The 22,311-nt window shown below is 43.1% G+C and overlaps 1 protein-coding gene across 1 annotated transcript in view; it reads right to left on the bottom strand.

Annotated features, from left to right (window-relative positions):
- Window positions 1–22,311, bottom strand: part of dnah6 (dynein, axonemal, heavy chain 6) — a 276,461-nt gene that overhangs the window by 11,164 nt on the left and 242,986 nt on the right. Inside the window, 5 exon segments of the mRNA XM_060916664.1 lie at window positions 672–799; window positions 6,280–6,409; window positions 6,512–6,633; window positions 9,094–9,213; window positions 15,182–15,320. Coding sequence (XP_060772647.1) covers window positions 672–799; window positions 6,280–6,409; window positions 6,512–6,633; window positions 9,094–9,213; window positions 15,182–15,320 — 639 coding nt within the window.

Genomic DNA, 22,311 nt, shown 5'->3' with positions numbered 1-22,311 from the left:
GTCATTCACTAGGTCCCCCCGTGTGGTTCTGGGATTTTTGCTCACTGTTCTTGTGATCATTTTGACCCCACGGGGTGAGATCTTGCGTGGAGCCCCAGATCGAAGGAGAGTATCAGTGGTCTTGTATGTCTTCCATTTTCTAATAATTGCTCCCACAGTTGATTTCTTCACACCAAGCTGCTTACCTATTGCAGATTCAGTCTTCCCAGCCTGGTGCAGGTCTACAATGTTGTTTCTGGTGTCCTTTGACAGCTCTTTGGTCTTGGCCATAGTGGAGTTTGGAGTGTGACTGTTTGAGGTTGTGGACAGGTGTCTTTTATACTGATAACGAGTTCAAACAGGTGCCATTAATACAGGTAATGAGTGGAGGACAGAGGAGCCTCTTAAAGAAGAAGTTACAGGTCTGTGAGAGCCAGAAATCTTGCTTGTTTGTAGGCGACCAAATACTTATTTTACCGAGGAATTTACCAATTAATTCATTAAAAATCCTACAATGTGATTTCCTGGATTCTTTCCCCCCATTCTGTCTCTCATAGTTGAAGTGTACCTATGATGAAAATTACAGGCCTCTCTCATCTTTTTAAGTGGGAGAACTTGCACAATTAGTGGCTGACTAAATACTTTTTTGCCCCACTGTATATTTTCCTGAATGCACTTTCAGTGAAGCTCACCCGTAACACACACAGCAGGGAGTTGAAACGGTCCACTTCCTGTCCCAGCACAGTGGTCAGGGAGTTCACACGGCCGTTAGAGTCTCGAACAAACAGGGATTCTGTAGCGATGTCCATATCAAGTTTCTCTAAACACACACACACACGATTTACATTATTGGTTCTGATTTAATTTTATCAAGCAGTATAATTGTATTTAAATAATTAACAGACAGTAGTATAGATGGTCTCCAGCTGATGGCATATGTAGTGTAGTTTAAAGACGGTGGTGTGCAGCCGGATCCGTAAGTGTTTAGACAGTGACACAATTTTAGTAATTTTGCCTCTGTACTCGTTCACACCACCATGGATCTAAAATGAAGCAATCAAGACATGACTGAAGTGTAGACTTTCAGCTTTAATGCAGGGGGTTTAGAAAACTATTGCATTAATCATTTAGGAATTGCAACCATTTTTTTACATGGCCCTTCCTTTTTCACAAGCTCAAAAGTAATCGAATCGGACAATTGACTGATGAGCCATTTCATGGCCGATTATGGCCGGTTTCCTCGTTATTTCATGGCAAATTAAGGACATAAAAAGGTTTGAACACAATTCCAAGTGTTGAACTTGCATATGTTAGCTGTTTGTGATCACTCAATATGCAGTCCAAAGAGATATCGATGCAAGTCAAGGAGGCCATCATTAGGCTGAAAAAAACAAAACAGACCCATCAGAGAGAGCAGAAAACTTAAGAGTGGCCAAATAGACAGTTTGGTGCATTCTTTAAAAGAAGAAGGTGAGCTCAGCAACACCAAAACACCTTTAGACCATGGAAGCCAACTAACGTGGATGGTTGTAGGATTCTTTCCTTGGTGAAGAAAAAGCACTTCGCAACATCTAGCCAAGTCAAGAACACTCTCCGGAAGGTAGGTGTATCATGGTCAAAGTCGACAATCGAGAGACGCCTTCATGGATGTAAATACAGAGGGTTTACCTCAAGATGCAAACCACTTACAGCACTCAATAAGAGAAAGTCCAGATTAGACTCTGCTAGAAAACAGACTCTGCCATGGGGGGAAAAAAAAAACAAAAACAAGAATCTTTGGACAGATGAACCCAAGATTAACTTGTACCAGAATGATGGGAAGAGAAGAGTATGGAGAAGGAAACGAAGCACTCATAATCCAAATGAGACCACGCTGATTGTCTGTCAAAGATAGAACAAGGTCACTGGTGTTTATAGATTGCGTGAACGCTGACAGACATAGCAGGATGATTTCTGAAGTGTACAGAGCTATACTTTCTGCTCAGATTCAGTCAAATGCTGCAAAACTGATGGAACAGCAAGCACTTCACAGTACAGCTGGGAGCGAAAGCAATCCAAGAGCTTCTTAAGGCAAAGAAATTCAATGTTCTTAAATTGCAGAGGGCGGCACGGTGGTGTAGTGGTTAGCGCTGTCGCCTCACAGCAAGAAGGTTCTGGGTTCCACCCCAGTGGCCAGTGAGGGCCTTTCTGTGTGGAGTTTGCATGTTCTCCCCATGTCTGCGTGGGTTTCCTCCGGGTGCTCCGGTTTCCCCTACAGTCCAAAGACATGCAGGGTAGGATAATTGGTGGCTCTAAATTGACCATAGGTGTGAATGGTTGTTTGTCTCTGTGTGTCAGTCCTGCAATGATCTGGCGACTTGTCCAGGGTGTACCCCGCCTCTCGCCCATAGTCAGCTAGGATAGGCTCCAGCTCGCCCGCGAACCTGCACAGGATAAGCGGCTATGGGTAATGGATGGATGGATGGATGGATGGATGGATGGATAAATTGCAGAGTCAGTCACCTGACCTCAGCCCAGTAGAAATGTTTTTCAACTACTGAAGGCAGAAAGAGCCACAAACAAGCAGCAACTAAAAGCAGCAGCAGTAGGGTGCCAATCATAACAATGGGGAAAATTCATTTTTGCATTTTTTAAAGTCTCACCCTCTAATTATTTTCCTTTAATCGCAAGAAAATGAAATATAAATTTAGAATAAGATGCAACAATATTTAGAGGTGGCACAAAGCCTCTGAAAATCCTACTGTTGTATAATTTTCGGACATTTATGTTCTTGTTTTTAATAAAGCTATTCAACAGCACTCACGACATTTGTGGTATCTGAGCGAAAAACTAGTAGGAGTCGCCTTTTTTGATGCCCGAATTCCTGCGGGTGAGAAAAGAAAGATGGTGGAAGCCTTGTCTGGACCTGAAAGGAATACGCCACCCCCAGGTGAAATTGAGTCAGTCCCTGCAGTCCCTAGAGTTGGATGAGTGAGCCAAAGCGTTTTGTAGCCGACCCAGCCATTGTTCTGATCTAGAAACGCCCCGGTTAGCTTTAGCTTAGCGTAGTCGCTGTAATCCGGCGTGTCCAGCTAGCATGTCGTTGCAAAAGTGAATCAAATAACTCAAGATTTTTTATAATTATTTCTCATGACCTGTACATTCACATCGAGTACACATATCAATGCAAATTAACACGAAGGGATTTACTAGACCAATTTATATCTGGAACTATTTTCGGCCACAGCACAGGCAAAGCACCGCTGCAGGTGCAAAGACACCACGCAGCACCACAACTTAGTAGTCACGCTGGTGTATTGACGGAAGTTGAGGGTTTTCAGGTGCTGCGTGGTGTCTTTGCGCCTGCAGCGGTGCTTTGCCTGTGCTGTGGCCGAAAATAGTTCCATATATCTGACAAGCCACGAAAAGATGTAGATTTAGAAAATATCAAGACCTTGAGCATCTCAAGCTTCATTGTTCACAAGCCTTCACATTCCAACAGGCTTCTTAGGAAAAGCCCCGGAGGAAAGGCCAGAAGATGAAGATTACCAGGAAGGAAAGAGACTAATTGGTGGACTGAAAGTTGTCAACGATTCAGCTGAAAGAGGTGTAGCTCTGGTGGTGTTTACATTAGACCGTATCCATCTCGTTTTCGTCGCGGATGCACTGTCCGTTCACATTAAAACGCCGGGAAACGACTCCACAGGCGGAACAACTTGAATCCGCCAGGGCCCACGTATTCAATCCATTACGGATCTGATCCAGTGCTGTGTAAACATTGAGGAACGAGGAAACACAGTGCTGAGCTCTAGCTGATGTCGTCACTGAACAACGTCACTGTGACATCCACCTTCCTGATTCGCTGGCGTTGGGATCACACACACAGCGGCTCAGTCCCGAATCACTGCTCATGCGCTTCACTCGCGCGCTCTGTGAGCTGCGCAGGGCCGGAGTGCGCACCCTCCAGAGGGCACTCGCTGTTCAGGGCGGAGTGATTTGGAGCGCAGGAGGAAGCGCTGAGCCGCACTGAGGTTTATTTACACATTTCAACCTCCTTCAGGTGCTTAAACTCAGTGAGAACATGAACATCACAGCCAGGTGTGTTTATCTGCTGGAGAAGGTGTTGGCTTGCCATCCTTCCACTTGCAAGTGGTGAGTGACTTGCGCATGCCCGATATGCACTGGGATCATGTGACGTGCCGTCTAATTAGTCATGTGATTAGCGTATCCGTGTATTGGCGTTGCTGTGTGCACGCGAATCGTGTATTGGCGTTGCTGTGTGCACGCGAATCGTTTTAAAAACGTTAATCTGATGATCCGCTGATACGGTCTAATGTAAACCCCACCTCTTGTTCAGCAGTTCAATGATGGCATCACTATTCATGAGGATCAAAAACAGTATCTTTTACAAGCTGTCGAATACCATCGAAAACGGCATCCAACAGTGAAGAGTCCTCTTTAAAAAAGATGTTTGGTCCTTTTATTGCTTTATGTATTTAAGTGTTCAATACTGTTTAAGAAAGTTTTCATCTCTGCAAATTAGTAGCTTCATATGATTTCCTTACATGCTATCCAAGTTTTTTTTTTTTTGAAACAAGTCATTAGCCAAAATCACACAATAATTCCAAATTTCAGGGAGTTTGTGCCACCTCTAAACATCAATAAATTTCGCTAATATTTCACAGCATGATATATTTAGCCCAAAGGGGAAAAAACTGGGGGGTGAGACTTGAGAAATAGATAACTTCATTTTTTATCGGCACCCTAAGGGCCTCTGCATGCTCTTGCGACAAGGCTTTCACAGATAGCTTTTCACAGACAGTTGTAATTTATCGTTGAGCGGGGAGTAATAGGCGTGCGCGATGTAATTCACCACCACAACGCAAGCGGGCGCAAAGTCGCGAAATCGCTAGGAGTAGTTGGTGGGTGTGGTTAGTGGAGTGTTTATCCTCCGGTTACTTATAATGACTAGAACTGGAGTCGTATAGATGTCCGTACTTCCTCACTTCCTCGATCAACCGCTCTTCGTGCTGCTCCATCTTCGCTCGTGTTTTTAAAAATGGCGGTCGTGAAAACAAACCAAACCGGGAAAGTAGGGAAGCGGAAGTGCGTGTACAGCGGATGTAGAGTGGACCAATCAGAGCCCTCTTGTCTGCGACGCTGTCTGCGAGGCTTCTGCGGTGGTCACAATTTTTGGGAGGTGCACGCAGAGCGTCTGCGAAGGGGGGGGCTACGCAGACGCCATCTGCGACGCCATCTGCGAGGACTGGGTTGTCAGCATAAATTGGCCTTAAAGTGCCATTCCACCATTGGATGTATTCTTTGGCATAAAATACAATATATTTTATGACAACATGACTAGACAGAGAAATCTTTTAGCTTCAAAATGATATATCAAACATAATTTTTTGACAACGACAAGTATATTAATTTTGCGACCAAAGTCACCTACCCTTTTAATTTCCGCGCGGTAGTGAAACGTGATGTCATCGGCAGGTTCCCCTTCTTGTGTACCATGTGTCGGTCTATTTTTAGACCAGGAAACCCCCAAAGTGAGAGAGTCGTTTCTCCTCGTATATGGGGGCCAAAAAAAATTGCGAAATATTTTGAGTTAATCTTTCAGTTAGCTAGATTTATTGGTATTAGCTAGATTTATTGGTATTATTTTTATCGCGTTCTATCCGCCATTGCTGATAATATGTGCCACGTCACGCGGTACACAAGAAGGGGAACCTGCCGATGACATCACGCGCGGAAATTAAAAGGGTAGGTGACTTTGGTCGCAAAATTAATATACTTGTCGTTGTCAAAAAATTATATGTTTGATATATCATTTTGAAGCTAAAAGATTTCTCTGTCTAGTGATACCATTTATATATGTTGTCAAAATATATTGTATTTTATGCCAAAGAATACATCCAATGGTGGAATGGCACTTTAAGCAGCAGGAGTAAAGGTCTGGCAAAGCATTTTAAGGGAGGAAACTCAGCAACTGGTGATGTCCATGGGTTTCAGAATTCAGGTGGTCATTGACTGGAAAGGATCTGCATTAAAGATAATATTTACAATTGTTAGTTTGTCCAATTACTTTTGAGCCTGTGAAAATGGAGGGAGTTTGTAAAACAAATTCCTAAAAGGTTAATAGAGTATTTCTGTGAAGTCCCTTGAGTTACAGCTGAAAGTCTGCATTTCAGTTACATCTTAACTGGGTCTTTTCGAATCCGTCGTGGTTGTGTTCAGAGACAAAACGATGAAAATCAGGACGCTGTCCAAAAACCCGACTGTAATTGGTTTATGGTGGACGGTGTACTCGACGCTCACCCGGAATCTTGTTCAGGATGGAGTCTGCGAGCTCGTTGACCACCTCGTCGTTACTCTTCCCGCCAGCAGCTGCTGTGGACCGCGGCTGCACCTCCAGGATGGTGTTAATCAGAGTCGCTGTCTCCTGACGCTGTGTGAGCGCACCAAACCCAACATCAGGTGTTAATCTGTGCAGGTGATGGTGTTAATGTCTCGCACTGTGTGTTAGTGATCGTGCTACAGTGTGTTTTACCTGGAAAGCCAAGTTAGCGTTCTCATGCATGCCAAAGATCTCGGGAACGTCAGTGATCGGCAGATTCTCAATGTAGCTTTTATACTCCGTCAGGCTGTCAGACTCCGGAGCAAAGTAGACCCCTACATACGAGAGACAGCACGGTGTGTGATTTTTCATCTATTAATTCTATATTTTTATGTACTCCTGTATATAAAAAAGTAATCACCAATAATCAGAATACATTAACATGGGTGCAAGTTTTCCGGCATGTGCCGGAAGCTCCGGTTTTTTTTCGGCTCTGAAAAAGTCATTTTTCCAAATCGTGTAAATCCGTTGAGATTTTCGGGGGTGGCCCTCTCACTGTCTCACTCTCAGCGTATTACTGGGTTACCGCGGTACAGTCTCTGCACGAGACAAATCTTTTCATCTTGTCTTCGCCACAAACCTCATTCAACTGATACGCCGCTCACCGACGAGCGGTCCTGACTAGCCCGTTGTTTCACGCATGTGTGATGTCATGTTTCACGCACGTAGCACGTTGTTAGACCAAATCAACACCGCTATTCCAGTGCATATATTGTAAAAAAGGTATCACAGGAAAAAGCATATTAAAAATGCTTGTTTCAACATTTAAATAAGTAGTTGCTAGATGTTTTGAAATATCAAGCCTTGTACTTGAAATATTGTTTTCAGATGAATTGATGAAATGTATTAAACATTTGATGTGAATATGCAAATCATATAACTATTAATATTATAAATGATTGCATGAGAGACAACCATTTTAACTTGTAATTTACATTTTTTTTCGAGCCCTACATTTTTTTTCATGCACGTCTGACCTTGTCAGTCTTTTCAGGTTTTTGAAAATTTTATACTTGCACCCATGCATTAATACGTACAGTGTATTGCAAAAGTATTCATCCTCCTTGGTGTTTGTCCTGTTTTGTCGCATTACAAGCTGGAATTAAAATGGATTATTGGGGAATTAGCACCATTTGATTTACACAACATGCCGACCACTTTAAAGGTGAAAACTGTTTTATTGTGACACAAATTAAGATGAAAAAACAGAAATCTGGAGTGTGCATGGGTATCCCCCCCGAAGTCAATACTTTATAGAGCCATCTTTTACTGCAATTACAGCTGCAAGTCTCTTGGGGTATGTCTCTATTAGCTTAGCACATCTAGCCACTGGGATTGTTGCCCATTCCTCAAGGCAAAACTGCTCCAACTCCTTCAAGTTAGATGGGTTGCGTAGGTGTTCAGCAATCTTCAAGTTATGCCACAGATTCTCAATTGGATTGAGGTCTGGACTTTGACTAGGCCATTCCAAGAGATTTAAATGTTTCCCTTTAAACCACTCCAGCGTAGCTTTAGCAGTATGTTTAGGGTCATTGTCCTGCTGGAATGTAAACCTTCGTCCCAGTCTCAAATATCTGGCTGACTCAAACAGGTTTTCCTCCAGAATTGCCCTGTATTTAGTGCCATCCATCTTTCCTTCAGTCCTGATCAGCTTTCCTGTCCCTGCAGATGAAAAACATCCCCACAGCATGATGCTGCCACCACCATGCTTCACTGTAGGGATGGTGTTCTCAGGGTGTTGGGTTTGCGCCACACATGGCATTTCCCATGATGGCCAAAAAGATCAATTTTAGTCTCATTTGACCAGAGAATCTTCTTCCATGTGTTTGGGGAGTCTGCCACATGCTGTTGGGCAAACTCCAAATGCGTTTTCTTAAACAATGGCTTCTTTCTGGCCACTCTTCCATAAAGCCCCGCTCTGTGGAGTGTACAGCTTAAAGTGGTCCTGTAGACAGATACTCCCATTGTCACTGTGGATCTTTGCAGCTCCTTCAGTGTTCTCTTTGGCATCTTTGTTGCATCTCTGATTAATGCCCTCCTTGCCCGGTCTGTGAGTTTTGGTGGGCAGCCTTCTCTTGTCAGGTTTGTAGTGGTGCCATATTCTTTCCATTGTGCTATAATGGATTTAATGGTGCTCACTGGGATATTCAAAGTTTGGGATATTTTTTATAACTCAACCCTGATCTATACTTCTCCACAACTTTGTCTCTGACCTGTTTGGAGGCTCCTTGGTTTTCATGTTGCTTGCTTAGTAGTGTTGCAGAGTCAGGGTCCTTCCAGAACAGGTTGATTTATACAGACATCATGTGACAGATCATGTGACACTTTGATTGCACACAGGTGGATCTTAATCAACTAATTATGTGACTTATGAAGTGAATTGTTTGGACCAGCTCTTATTTAGGTGTTTCATACGAAAGGGGGTGAATACTTATGCACACTCCAGATTTCTGTTTTTTCATCTTAATTATTGTTTGTGTCCCAATAAAACAACAATTTTCACCTTTAAAGTGGTCGGCATGTTGTGTAAATCAAATGGTGCTAGCCCTCCAACAATCTATTTTAATTCCAGCTTGTAATGCGACAAAACAGGACAAACACCAAGGGGGATGAATACTTTTGCAAGACACTGGAATGGTTCCTTCAGGGCAGAGTGCAAATATAATCAAGGAATATGCAATAGAGTTATTTTTTAAATTATCTTAGTGACACACAATGCGTGTGTGTGTGTGTACCTGATTCTGAGTACTTGTATTCCTCATTCAGAGTCTCAGGCGAGAAGAACCTTTTGAGAATGGTGCGCAAACAGCGCTGATCCCAAGCATCTGTTACTCTCCCTCCATACGTAATGTCTCCTACACACACACACACACACACACCATATTGTTGCATCAGTATCAGTGACCGTCACCTTTCCAGTGATTAATGAGACATTAATGTCACAGAAGGAAAGTTAAAGGGCATATCCTGGACTAATTTCATGTTTTTTTTTATATGAAAGAATGTCCCTTTACACACTCATCCAGAAGGGTAATTTTGCATAAGGCCATCTGTCTACAGCAGAAAAAAATAACAAAATGCGTCTGGAAAAATCCCAAGGGAGTCTGGAGCCAGATTCGTGACGTCACCTGCGGAAGCGCCAGCAGGCTGCGAGAGCTTTGCACGGTTTCAGTGCACAGCCTGTGTAGACCAAGCGCTCCCATTTCTCTCTCATTGTCCGGTCTTTTGGGAAACAATGAGTACTAATCCCATCAAGATTGGTGTTGCTACACCCTCCTACGATACATCTGTTAACCGTTTTAATAATTACGCGATAACATTGAAGAAATTTGCAGAAAACCACCAGGTCGTTTTCTCATAAACAAACCAGCGTTGACGTAGGATTCAGAGGGAGGCGTCCCGCACGCGACGTCACGAAAATCAGTGTTTCCCGGGAAATCCAAATGCCGAGTTTTTTCAGAGGCGGACCAATTCGCCTCAAACGGCTTGATTTCAACTGAATTTTTCTGGTATTGAGCAAGGTAAAAAAAACTGCACAAAATGCAGAATGTGACAGATATTTGACCAAAGTTTAATATAAAATAGGAGAATTACACTGATCTTGCTCCTGAATTTACCCGTGATTAGGGATGTTAACCGATGACCGTTTGACCGATGGTTGACCGAATCAACGTCAACCGGTTAATTTTTTTTTGGTTGTCGGTTAAACTAGAGACAATTCCCCTGTGGGAAACTGTGAGAGTGATGCAGTGCACGTAGCAGTCGCTATAGCAGGAGCTGCACTGAACTGTGTGAATGTGTCTCTCTGAGAGGGAGCAGCCCCTCCCTCATATATGTGTGTGTGTGTGTGTGTGTGTGTGTGTGTGTGTGTGTGTGTGTGTGTGTGTGAGAGGGAGCAGCCCCTCCCTCATGCGTGTGAGAGGGAGCAGCCCCTCCCTCATGCGTGTGAGAGGGAGCAGCCCCTCCCTCATGCGTGTGAGAGGGAGCAGCCCCTCCCTCATGCGTGTGAGAGGGAGCAGCCCCTCCCTCATGCGTGTGAGAGGGAGCAGCCCCTCCCTCATGCGTGTGAGAGGGAGCAGCCCCTCCCTCATGCGTGTGAGAGGGAGCAGCCCCTCCCTCATGCGTGTGTGTGTATGTGTGTGTGTGTGTGTGTGTGTGTGTGTGTGTGTGAGAGAGAGAGAGCAGCCCCTCCCTCATGCGTGTGTGTGTGTATATGTGTGTGTGTGTGTGTGTGAGAGAGAGAGGGAGCAGCCCCTCCCTCATGTGTGTGAGAGGGAGCAGCCCCTCCCTCATGCGTGTGTGTGTGTGTGTGTGTGTGAGAGAGAGAGTGAGCAGCCCCTCCCCCATCCGAGCGCTGCGAGCAGAGACACAGTGTGTGAAATTTGTTTTTTAAGAGTGTTTTTTAATTTTTAAGAGTGTTTAATTTTTTTTAAGTTTTAATTCTGTATTAAAATGACTAAATAAGCAAATGCCGTTACAGTCCATGAAACATAGGAAGTATGAGAAGAAAACAGTAAATCAGAAAGCTGCGCAAATTTCCGCGAAAACGTGCGCAGCTTTCTGATTTACTGTTTTCTTCTCATACTTCCTATGTTTCATGGACTGTAACGGCATTTGCTTATTTAGTAATTTTAATACAGAATTTACTCTGATGAAATTATTCAGACACTCCAACGCCCCCCCCCCCAAAAAAAAAAATCGGATCTGCACGATTCAGCTGTGAAAAAGGCGGCATCCGCCAAAAGGCGCACCGTTTGCATCCCTGTTTAAACTCATAGGTTAACCGACTTTAACCGGCTGAGGCTCGGTGGTCGGTCAAGATTTTTTTTAGTTTTCGCCATCCCTACCCGTGATATGTGCTTTAAGCTCTTAAACTGAAACCTGCAATTACACACAAATCCCTTTCGCACACTCCGTCTCTGGAGTAAAATACACAATTAAACGTCATTTGATCAGAAAGTCCATTCACACTGTTACTGAACTGTCTGAAACGTTTACAGTCTGCATTAGGAAAGAGGTTAGTTTTATACAGCACTGTGCAAAAGTCTTCGCCACTCTGTTTTTTCTTTTCATACAAACTTTGTTATAGATTTCTATTTGATTATTTCTACATTATCGAGTCGGTACAAAAACATTTTAGAGTCCAAACGTTCGTTTTCCAGCACAAAATTAAATGTTACAGAAAAAATAAAGCATGTATCTGAGCAGCATATTCCATAAGAGCGCACTTTTCAGATTAAAAAAGAAAACATAATGAAGGCTGCTGGGTTTTGGTGCAAAATGAAGAAGCGAGTGTGACAAAGTGTCCAGAAGAACTGCAGCCGGTTCTGTAAGACGCTCAGTAAAACCTACAGCTCATTTCCTTATAAAACTGCACTCACTGGACCTCAGACTGCTATCGTTTTAAAACAAAGGGTCGTCCAACACCAAATATTGACTTTATTTCATTTATTATGGCTTACTGTTTATAATGTTGAAACATTTTATTATTTTTTAAGTCATTTTTGGTCGACGGCATTTCTTTTTTTTTTTACACATGCCTAAGACTTTTGTACGGAAGCCGAGAGAGGCCCTTCATACAATCCTTTTTTTTTATTCACCTTGTTATCCCGAGATAACGACATAATTAATTCAGGATCTCGAGAAAACAACACAACTAATTCGAGATCTCGAGAAAACAAAACAATTATTTCATGATCTCGAGTAAACAGCTGAGAAATGGTTCATTCAGGTGCGCCAAGAGACTTGTGATACGCTGACTTTGGGGCTATTTCTCATTCTGTATAGACGCAACTTTGGTCATTAGAATGTCTGGAATAATCGATCACCTAATAAGGCAATATTTTGATCAGGGGTTGACACAGGGAGAGATTGCATTAAGCCTTTTAATAAGGGATAATTTCAAAATGAGTCCGCGGCACCTCCGCAGAAGACTGGCCCGGCTTCGTCTCTACCGACGGAGACATGGTGATCCAGCTGAGATCATGAAATAATTGCTTTGTTTTCTCGAGATCTCGAATTAGTTGTGTTATTTTCTCGAGATCCTGAATTAATTATGTCGTTATCTCGGGATAACAAGGTGAATAAAAAAAAGATTATATGAAGGGCCTCTCGCCGCTTCCGTACTTTTGCACAGTACTGTCTGTATGAGTTAATTGAGATTTCTGTTTCCTGCAGAATCTTTTTTATTTACTCTTAATTGTCAGCATGCAAATAATCGCTGCACAATACGATATACCACAATTTTTATCCTGTACTATATTCAGTAACTATCTTCAATTCTTCAAAATGCGAGGATATCTTATCTGAGACACTGCGCATGTCAAGGATCTGGTATTTTTATGGACACAATGCTGAATGAAACTACAGTGGGGTTACAGTGTAACCGTAGCTGATCAGGGTGTTTTATTTACACAAGAGCGAGCTAAATTCACAATACCTAGTCTTGTTTTTCAAACTCAAAATTAAAAGTGTGATACATTCCTACATTACACACACACACACACACACACACACACACAAACGAATTCATGACCTTGGTTTAGTATCTCATGACTATGTGCATGATTTTCATGCTATAACTCGGAGCTCACAGTAACACAACTGAATATCTCATCTCATTATCTCTAGCCGCTTTATCCTTCTACAGGGTCGCAGGCAAGCTGGAGCCTATCCCAGCTGACTACGGGTGAAAGGCGGGGTACACCCTGGACAAGTCGCCAGGTCATCACAGGGCTGACACATAGACACAGACAACCATTCACACTCACATTCACACCTACGGTCAATTTAGAGTCACCAGTTAACCTAACCTGCATGTCTTTGGACTGTGGGGGAAACCGGAGCACCCGGAGGAAACCCACACGGACACGGGGAGAACATGCAAACGCCGCACAGAAAGGCCCTTGCCGGCCCCGGGGCTCGAACCCGGACCTTCTTGCTGTGAGGCGACAGCGCTAACCACTACACCACCGTGCCGCCAGGCTATATATATATTTTTTTTTTAATTAAAATTAAACAGACTCGGTGCCTTTTCAGAATGTAAAATTTAAACCTGGAACTTAAGCATCCTTGAAGTGAATGCCACACTCTCAACCCGCCGTAAGTGTTTTGGACACGCACGGGTCGCAGGGTTTGGTAGCTCGCAGGGTCGCGGTGAACCCGGGGCAAAGTACTTGTCAAGTACAGGCTGCATTCGGCAGAGGATAAGAGAGAAGAAGTGATTGGGAAAAGATAGGACAGAGGCCGCCGCCTCGCCTCGCCTCGCCTTCTGACATCGGTGTTCTTGTATTAGCAAAGCCAATATCGCTTCGTGCTGCTCCTCAGCTTCTATCATCTGCCTATAAAGGTCCAACTCTCTCAGTCGTTGCGGCGGTATGGCGACAGCCAGCTTCTTCCCTTCTACAATGCTGCTTAATCGGTTCCTTGGTTCCTCCCTCGTGTACTTCTGTCTTGCGGGCCGCAGAAATACCAAGTGTGGAATACTTCTGAGGCACGTCACTCGTACAATGACCGTGCGTCACTCGTGCGTCTTACTGTCATCGCAAAAAGCCCCTACTAGCCGCGCTGCTGCCTTGGTTCAGGCGTACAAAAAGAGTACGGATCCCGTATGTACTGCATGCGTTCTTGATTTTTCGCAAGACCTGTAGAATTTGCGCGTGCAGGACCAAAAGTCTCCACAACCAGTCTGCGACCTTCTACGGTACGGCGCTGAACACATGCAAGTCTCAAACGCGGTTTTGCCAAATTTTTTACCGTAGCCCGCCCGTAGTAGCACGTACGGCGGGTTGTGAACGTTGTTTAAGAGACAACTAAAGGCCAATTTATGCTGACAACCCAGTCCTCGCAGACGGTGTCGCAGACAGTGTCTGCGTAGCCCCCCCACCTTCGCAGACGCTCTGCGCGCACCTCCCAAAAATTGTGACCACCGCAGAAGCCTCGCAGACAAGAGGGCTCTGATCGGTCCACTCTACATCCGCTGTACACGCACTTCCGCTTCCCTACTTTCCCGGTTTGGTTTGTTTTCACGACCGGCAATTTTAAAAACACGAGCGAAGATGGAGCAGCACGAAGAGCGGTTGATCGAGGAAGTGAGGAAGTACGGACATCTATACGACTCCAGTTCTAGTCATTATAAGTAACCGGAGGATAAACACTCCACTAACCACACCCACCAACTACTCCTAGCGACTTCGTGCCCCCTTGCGTTGTGCCGGTGAATAACATCGCGCACGCCTATTCCCCCGCTCAACGATAAATTACAACTGTCTGCGAAAAGCTGTCTGCGAAAGCCGTGTCGCACAAGCATGCAGAGGCCTTAACAGTTCGTTCTGTAACGCTGTGACACCGTATCTCTTGCGTAATTAAAATTCACACGCAGTCTTCAAAGGAAAATGTCAGCCATCATAGCTGCAAGCAAATATTAAATTACAATGAGTCTCATTTTCTCTCTCTCTCTCTCTCCTCTTCTGTCTGCATATTTAGTCAGATGTGTGTTTGATATCCTTCTTACTCTGAATAAACTCTCCGTGTACTTAAACATCCATCAGAAATACTATTAATGAAAAACTCATCAGTGCTTCGAGTCAGTGAAAATTGGCTTTTCATCCCATTAAACACACTCGTCCATTTATATTCTGTACTTTATACTGGTTTTTGCTTCACTGCATAAATCACACACACATGCACGCAAAGTGTCTTACATACTCTTCCTTCAGACAAATGAGAACTCCGAGAGATGGTGCAGACCACTGAATAATGAATGCATTGAATAATTCTCACCTAAACATGCTTTCAAACACACACACACATGCATGCACGCACCGGTGATATAGGTGAGAGCGTCCCAGGGGATGTGTCCTGTCTTGCAATAGAGGTTCAGGTTGAGCAGAGCGCACTCCCTGTCGCTGTCGCTGAACTCGTAAGGGATGTTCCAGCCGAGAGGCCCAAACTTCTTCCTCTCCTACACACACACAAATCACCGTTCTTCAGTCAGACCCTCGGCTACATGCACAAATAAATGCTTGTATGAATAAGCAAAGCCTTCTGATACAGACACCTCTGAGTAGTGTTGGCATGAACACACGCACACACACACACACGTTCTACAATAACATTTATTCACAGATGATACCGTACTTTACCAAATATCAGTACGTTCTCTACTAACCAGTAATCACAGAATCGGTTGATTATTTAACGTTTACGTTACGAGTCTCCGGTGTCAGAGGTCAAGCTGAACTTTGCTGAGAAGCTGGTAAAGCAATGACAGTCAAAACAAGAAAGAATATATTTCCGGATCGTCAAAAACATTAAATGCAACTATAAGTGGATTTAAAAAAATAGCATTTTGTTCTTTCATAAATAAGGGTCAGTCCATGAAATGTTACTTTTCATTGGTCCGGGTTTACATAATCATTTCATCTTTAATTTCCATGATTTAAAGAAATATTTAGCAGATTATCCATAAATATTGTTTGAAGAAATAAAATAAATAAAAAAAATGAAGTTTTCTTTTGAAATAAAGAAATGTGAAACATTTTCTTCCCCTGTGACTGGACACGGATGACACGTTTTTTGTGACATGGAATATTTGCTGACTTTGAGCTTCAATAAACCTTCATTACTTTCTGAGAATTTCAATAAAATTAGTTTCATGGTACTTGCAATTTAGTTTTACACTCGCATAATAAAGTTAAGAAGGTTCTATAAACTATTTAGCTTCGAATTCATCCACTAAAAATAGGTTGTGAACGTAACATTGTGGTGTCCTATACCGTGTTACATTAGAAACCAGGGACGGGGGCGTTGTGGCTCAGGTGGCTAAGGCGCCATACCATAAATCCGGGGACCCGGGTTCGATTCCGACCCGAGGTCATTTCCCGATCCCTCCCCGTCTCTCTCTCCCACTAATTTCCTGTCCTGTCTCTACACTGTCCTATCCAATAAAGGTGAAAAAAGCCCAAAAAAATATCTTAAAAAAAGAAACCAGGGACGGCATTACAGAAAGTTCCTATCTTAAGTCAAAAGTTAAGATGGGACAGCTGTGAGATAGGATTCTTTTCAGTTTGGTATTACAGAAGCAAATCCTAACTTCATTTAGGATTCTTATCTTATCTCGAGTTAGGATTCCTAAATAACCGATCGAAACATCTATGATCGCCTTTAATGTCTGTTACCTAACAGTTTCAGCCTGTTACCAGCTAGTTAACTGTAATATAATTTATGAACCGGTTAAACGATTTTTCCTGCCACAGCTGCGTTCCAATTTTCCAAAAATCGAAATTTTGTATTATGCATCCTGTGTTGTGATGATCGACCGGACATCAAAGATGGAGCTTGAATTAAATTTGCCAATCACAAAGGCTGAGAAATTTTTGACAAATCGGCGATTTCTGTTTGGAAGTCACCTTTGGCGAAAAAACGAAGCGCATTTGTTAGCTGCAGTATAACCGGGAGAGCCCCATGTCGACGAGTCGGCCTCTCTAAATCTGGCCGCAGTTTATCAGCTAACTGTATGATCATGGCCCGGGGTAACCGGTAGCGATTTATCAAAGTTTTGTCATCAAACCTTAAAACGTCGTTTTGGTCTACCAACTGCCTTTCAATAAACAAATTCCGGTTACGTTGTTGTTGTCGCCTCAAAAGCAAAATACCTGCCATTCTGTCTAATAGTAGACTACTAGCTGATTTATACAGTAAAAATGACAGTTAGGACAGCGGTGGGGATATCCTAAAGTTAGGACGGGTATTTAAGAATTTTTTAGTTTTTTTAGAAGTTAGGATGCTTCTGTAATACACTTTTCTTAACTTGAGATAGGATAGGACAACAGAGTTAGGAACGGCTGTTCTGTAATAGCCTTTTCCTAAATATGATCCTAAAGTGCCGTTGCCACGGGAACTAGACAGATAAGATGAGATTCTCAAGTTAGGAACTTTCTGTAATGCGGCTCCAGGCTTATAAAAAATAAAACGAGTTGAAATCATGATTGATGTTTTTAATATAAAGAAGAATATACTATAAAACGATGGAGGTAGAAAGAAATTTAAACAAACGGCAATAAAAGAAATTATCGATGTTTTTTCTCACATCCTAACTTAGCGTCCACTCACTTCCTGGTTCGTTCACAACCTGCGAGACCTATTTACTCAATCTAGGTCAGCTGAACTGACGCGAGAGAACTTCTCGCGGGATCTCACACGCCACAACACGTGCTCGAGAGAAGTGCAGATATAAGTGTGACTAAGTAAAGTAATGAATTCAATAATCTCATTTACCCCATATAGGATGAAACTGTTTCCTGTTAATGACTGTTGTTATTGTTCAAATCTTAAAGAGATTTTATGAAGTTTGTGAAATACTGGTATTTCATATTTTCAGTGTTTATGATGTTGAACTAATATTTCTAATGAATTCTTATTCAGTGTTAATGTTTAAAGTAAGCAAATAAAAGCAAAACATTGATTTTATCAATAGTTTTCCTTTATTTTTAAAAGCTTGTTCATATCCTTGTTACATTAGCAACCGGGTAAATATTTATGGATTTTATCATACATTGTAGAGCAGGAGTTATCTTAACTATGTTATATTTTCTTATATGGTCAATGCTTCATGGAAATAAAAGTTGTTTTCAGTTGTAAATTGTTTTAAGTGACTCCCTCTATGTCACATTTTGGTAATCCCATTTCATGGACTGACCCATAAACAAGAGAGCTCGGAGAGCACAATATCCCCGGCTGGCAACTCGGCCATAACTCTGGTAAAATGCAACCAGAGCGTTTTTTAACATAGTTACTGGGAGACCAAATGGTCTCCCAGTGGCCAGATTTGGTCTCCTAGTCAATAGGGGTGTTCACACGGCACATATTTGCATCGATGCTGCACCGATGTATTTTGTTGCGATATATCTTACACCGGTGTAAATTTTGTGGAGCTTTCACACGGCACAAACCTGCTTACTAGAGACAAGCGTGTTAGCACCGGTGCAGCCCCACTTGCGTTCACACGGCAGTTTTTGCGACCGTGCTGTACGATAGTAATAATGCGGAAATGAAATATGCGCGTGCGTGAAAATGTACTTCCTTTTCCCGGTTGTCATGGCATCACCAAGCGCCGGGAAAACAACGTGGATGAAGACACCAGTGTTGCCAGATACTGCTGATGTTTTCCAGCCCAAAACATGTTCAAATCCGCCAAAATGCACTTAAAACCGCCCAATCTGGCAACACTGGAAGACACGCAGTTCTGTTGTTGTTGATATTCGCCATTTTGGAAGCGCAAAATACCAGGATGCAAATTATGCAATGCCCGTATGTAATCAACTCTCCTCACGCGTAGCGAGTCTACCCCTGTAGCGTTCAGATGTCCCATTTTATATCGGTGCTGCCCCGCAAACTAGCATTTACTCCGGAGTAAATTTCTTAAACCACCTCCCGAGCAGGGTTAGATTTGCACCGGTTTAAGCAGCTTTCAGGGGCTGCACCGGTATAACTTTGTACCATGTGAACGCTCTACCGGGGCAGCCCCGGTGCTACACCGGAGTAAAAGTCGCCGTGTGAACACCCCTAAAGCCAAACCAGCTTCACTGGGAGACCAAATTTTAAACCAAGTTATGTCTTATCATTTGGTTCAATCAGTTGCAATTAATTCACCAAGTACCATGTAAGTATACATTTAACAAGGAAAACGAAGATCTATGTTATAAGATATACACACAAGATCATGTTGGTTAAGATAAACAAAACTAAAATTTGGTTACTGAGATGGCTGATGTCAGAATCCGATGTCATTACTGTGTAACTTTGAGTGTCTTTGACATAACATTTGTGCTTGGTAATTGCTCTTGATAGCTGTGTAGTGTGTTTGTCTGTATGGTGATTGGTGAACCATTTCGCATCACAGAATATACCGCAGCGGTGCAGCCGCATGGACTCTGGGGCCTGTGATTGTATTGCCCAGACCAGTTGGTCTCCTAGTGGAAAATCCTTAAAAAATGCTCTGAATGCAACTGAATTGAACGTAATTGCACTATGCGTATTACCGACATATACCAAAGAATCCTGTCAAGTTTCGTGAAATTCCTCCAAAAATTGTGAGAGGAGTTGATTTCAGAAGGTGAGCACCCTTCCCGGGATGGATGGACATCGCCATGACATCATCCCCCTTCGGGCCTTTCGGCCAGCGGGGGATAAAAATTGTGAGAGGAGTTGATTTCAGAAAGCAAGCACACCTTGATGAAATTGCCATCGAGGGCATAACTCCAGTAAAATTTGCCCAAATTAAATGCAATTTCAATGTGCGTATAACTATCATATAACAAAGCCTTTTGCCAAGTTTGGTGCAATTCCTCTACAAATTGTGAGAGGAGGTGATTTCAGAAGAACGTACACCCTCATGAAATTATTTAAAGGGGAACAGAGGGCAATATAGAGAGTAAATATAACAATAAAACACACATTAACGAACCTTATTCAAGACTTACGAAAGTTTTTTGTTCTAAGGTTGGAAAGTTAGTGTTTTGAAAGTAGCTCGAGCAAACTATTTCCGCAGTTTGAACAGCCCGCCATGATATTAATTTTATCCAATCAGAATGCACGTTCATTTTCTCTGCGTAACACTCATGACGTATGTATGTGCCCAGTTGTGTTGGCTCATTGAGGTTGGGAATAGCACGTGTGAAATACCTGTTTCTGCCTCTTGCGACGATTTCGCAAGTCCACGGGTGGCGCCTATCTCATTGCAGCAAATAAATTCTGCTGGACTCATGAGCAACTCCACGTTACATTTTCCATACGAGCACCACACCGTGTCACCTGCATGCAGACGCTCTGCCCCACGCTCGCCACGCTCATGGTCAGCATCAGTCTCATCCTCGCCGTCATCCGAGCTTTCTTCTCTTATTTCATCACCGGAGTCGAGAGTACCTCTCCTAGCTATTTTAAGTTCGTTTCTTAAGACAAGGATTTTTTAAGATGTTACCTTGTTGACAGTTTCGGCGAGAATCTTCCGCCTTCTTCAAAACAGTCACCAGATGTGTCCTGGGGGAGCGACCTGACAGCAGGAGGCGTGAACTACCTGTCAAATTGGGCGGGACGTTCACGCCTCCGTAGCGTAACATCAGCTGATAAGGCACGTCACCACTCGACATCTGGTGACTGTTTTGAAGAAGGCGGAAGATTCTCGCCGAAACTGTCAACAAGGTAACATCTTAAAAAATCCTTGTCTTAAGAAACGAACTTAAAATAGCTTTAATAGTTAGACATAATGAACTTCCACTACATAGTACCTCTCCTAGGTTCAAACTGGTACCCTTCTAAGCCATAGCCTGCTTGCAGTGTGTCTTGCGGGATCTCTTCGTATGATTCGACAGAGCTGTCGCTTTCACTTGATGCGCCCGGCGCCATGATTACACGCTTCTCTCCTCTATTTCGGAGAGTTCCGCTAGTGCAGTGGGTAGCGCTGACGTCACGGTCTTTTAAAAATGGCGACTCTTGTGCGGTTTAGCGTATAAAGTATTATATTTACAATTACCAAGATATTTCGTTGTTTTCTAGTATATAAATTTGATAGAATACTTAAGAATACGTTACTTTGTCACATCAGCAACTGTATATAATTATATTTGGTACCCCTTTAATCAAGGGGTCAAAACTCTGATAAAATTTTCCCAAACGAAATTAAATCGCTACATGCGTATTACCGTCATATAACAAGGCCTTCGAGAAATTCGTCCACAAATTGTGAGAGGAGTTGATGTCAGAAGGAAACCACACCTGCATGAAATTGTCAAAGTATAATTTTATTAATCAAGGGCCGTAACTCTGGTAAAATGCGACCGAATTGAACAAAATTACAGTGCGTACTACCGACATATAACAAAGCCTTTTACCAAGTTTCATGAAATTCGTCCCAAAAATGTGAGAGGAGTTGATTTCAGAAGGAAAACACTCTCGTGAAATTGTCAAAGTATAATTTTGTTAATCAAGGGCTGTAACTCTGGTAAAACGTGACCCAATTTAACGAAATTGCAATACGCATACTCCCGACATATAGCAAAGAATCCTGACAAGTTTTGTGAAATTCCTCCAAAAACTGTGAGAGGAGTTGATTTCAGAAAGTGAGCACCCTTCCCGGGACGGACAGACGGAAATCGCCACGACATCATCCCCCTTTGGGGCTTTCAGCCAGCGGGGGATAAAAACTATTTGATAGCACATTCATATTCATACATGAAAGGAATAAAAAAAAACTTAGGGGCATGTTTTTATAGGAAAATAATCAACTTCAGGGTGCTCCGCTTCACATCGAGTCACATCACACGACAAAATCATTGATTATTTTCCTATAACAGAATGACTAGGTGGGGCGGCACGGTGGTGTAGTGGTTAGCGCTGTCGCCTCACAGCAAGAAGGTCCGGGTTCGAGCCCCGTGGCCGGCGAGGGCCTTTCTGTGCGGAGTTTGCATGTTCTCCCTGTGTCCGCGTGGGTTTCCTCCGGGTGCTCCGGTTTCCCCCACAGTCCAAAGACATGCAGGTTAGGTTAACTGGTGGCTCTAAATTGACCGTAGGTGTGAGTGTGAGTGTGAATGGTTGTCTGTGTCTATGTGTCAGCCCTGTGATGACCTGGTGACTTGTCCAGGGTGTACCCCGCCTTTCGCCCGTAGTCAGCTGGGATAGGCTCGAGCTTGCCTGCGACCCTGTAGAACAGGATAAAGCGGCTACAGACAATGAGATGAGATGAGATGAGAATGACTAGGGGTGTAAGACAGAAACCAATAGTCACTTGAAAAGAGTTGCAGGACAACCTGAAAGCAGCAAAGTAAATGAAATAATAAAACCAAACGTGTATTAATACGTATTGCTTCTCACTGTATGGTGAACCGTTTCACAAGTCAAAAACAAATGGGTGAATTACTTTATTGGCACAATTACGAGGAGTACTGTAAGTGTCTGTG

This window comes from Neoarius graeffei, chromosome 3 (genome assembly GCF_027579695.1).
Source record: "Neoarius graeffei isolate fNeoGra1 chromosome 3, fNeoGra1.pri, whole genome shotgun sequence".
Classification (NCBI taxonomy): Eukaryota; Metazoa; Chordata; class Actinopteri; order Siluriformes; family Ariidae; genus Neoarius; species Neoarius graeffei.
This window is presented reverse-complemented; position numbering and strand designations above follow the sequence as displayed.